This window comes from Chaetura pelagica, unplaced genomic scaffold (assembly GCF_000747805.2).
Source record: "Chaetura pelagica isolate M959 unplaced genomic scaffold, ChaPel_1.0 scaffold938, whole genome shotgun sequence".
Lineage (NCBI taxonomy): Eukaryota > Metazoa > Chordata > Aves > Apodiformes > Apodidae > Chaetura > Chaetura pelagica.
Window position 1 is genome coordinate 1,107,622 of NW_009954221.1, and position 1,448 is coordinate 1,109,069.

General features: G+C 64.9%; 1 protein-coding gene across 1 annotated transcript in view; it reads left to right on the forward strand.

Moving 5' to 3' along the window:
• The first annotated feature begins 52 nt into the window (after positions 1-52).
• The window catches only part of KCTD12 (potassium channel tetramerization domain containing 12), a 2,171-nt gene continuing 775 nt past the window's right edge, over positions 53-1,448 (forward strand). The window contains exons 1-2 of the mRNA XM_010003452.1: positions 53-78; positions 924-1,448. Coding sequence (XP_010001754.1) covers positions 950-1,448 — 499 coding nt within the window. The 5' untranslated portion in view covers positions 53-78; positions 924-949. The remainder of the gene's footprint in view (positions 79-923) is intronic.

Consider the following 1,448-nt stretch of genomic DNA (forward strand, 5'->3'; position numbering starts at 1 on the left):
AGGGGGGTTTTGTTGGGAATAAGCGGCGGGCTCGGGGTGCCCGGTGGCTCGTCCTGGTCCCAGAGCCCTGCAGAGCTGCTGCCACCTCCCACCTGCCCCAGCCGGGCCTTGGGGTGCCCGCTGAAGTGTCACCCCAGCCCTCATGGCGACATCCAGGCTGGCAGAGCCGCGTGGGACCGGAGCTCCCCTGGGAAGCGCTCGGGAATGCCCGGCGGTACTGGCACGGGTCGGGTGGTCGCTCAGCCCCCCCGGTGCTGCCTGTTGTGAGCAGCACAGCGGTGTCACCGCACCTCGCTGAGCCCCAGCTGAGCTGGGGGTGGTGACGCTCAGGGCAGGGTAATGCTCTTCCCTCCTGGCCCTGGGGAATGGAGGGCACCGGGAGCTAATGCTGCTTATTCCCAGAGCAGGGATTAGGGGGGAGAGCTGCCTTCTAGACTCCTGGAGAGACAGGGGCCTTATCCTGTACTGCTCAGCATGGAGAAGAGAAGGCTCCAGGGAGACCTGAGAGCACCTTCCAGTGCCTGAAGGGGCTCCAGGAAAGCTGGGGAGGGGCTTGGGACAAGGGCAGGGAGGGATGGGATGAGGGGGAACAGTTTCAAGCTGAGAGAGGAGAGATTTAGATGTGGTCTTGAAGAAATTCTTTGATGTGAGGGTGGTGAGACCCTGGCCACAGAGAAGCTGTGGCTGCCCCATCCCTGTTGAGGGGCAGGTTGGATGGGGCTTGGAGCAACCTGGGCTGGTGGGAGGTGTCCCTGCCCATGCAGGGGTGGGACTGGATGGGCTTTGAGGTCCCTTCCAAAACAAAGCAGCCTGGGATTCTGCACTTGCTGGCCTCAAGTGAGTGTGATCTGGCTTGGGATCGGTGGGACAACGAGCTGTGTCTGTGGCAGCCCTGAGGCTGGCACGGGGCTGCTTTCTGTTGCAGGTGGGCAGGCAGCAGGAGCTCACCATGGCCCTGGCAGACAACACGGGCTGTGCCAAAGCCGGCGAGGACTTCACTTTCCCTGAGATCATCGAACTCAACGTGGGCGGACAGGTCTACATCACCCGGCACCCCACGCTGGTCAGCGTGCCCGGCTCGCTGCTCTGGGAGATGTTCACCCAGAAGAACGCCCGCTCCCTGGCCCGCGACAGCAAGGGCCGTTTCTTCGTGGATCGGGACGGCTTCCTCTTCCGCTACATCCTGGATTACATGAGGGACCAGCAGCTGGTCCTTCCCGACCACTTCCCGGAGCGCAGCCGCCTGCAGCGCGAGGCCGAGTACTTCGCGTTGCCCGAGCTGGTGAAGATGCTGAGCCCCAGGCTCAGCAAGCAGAACTCCCTGGGGGACGACCCGTGCCAGAGCGACCCCGAGGAGCCCTCCCCCAGCGCCGAGGCCGCCCGCAGCCTGAGCTCTGCTGCCCCCCAACCCAGCGCCGGGCCCGGGGGCGCGATGGGCGCTGCGGTGG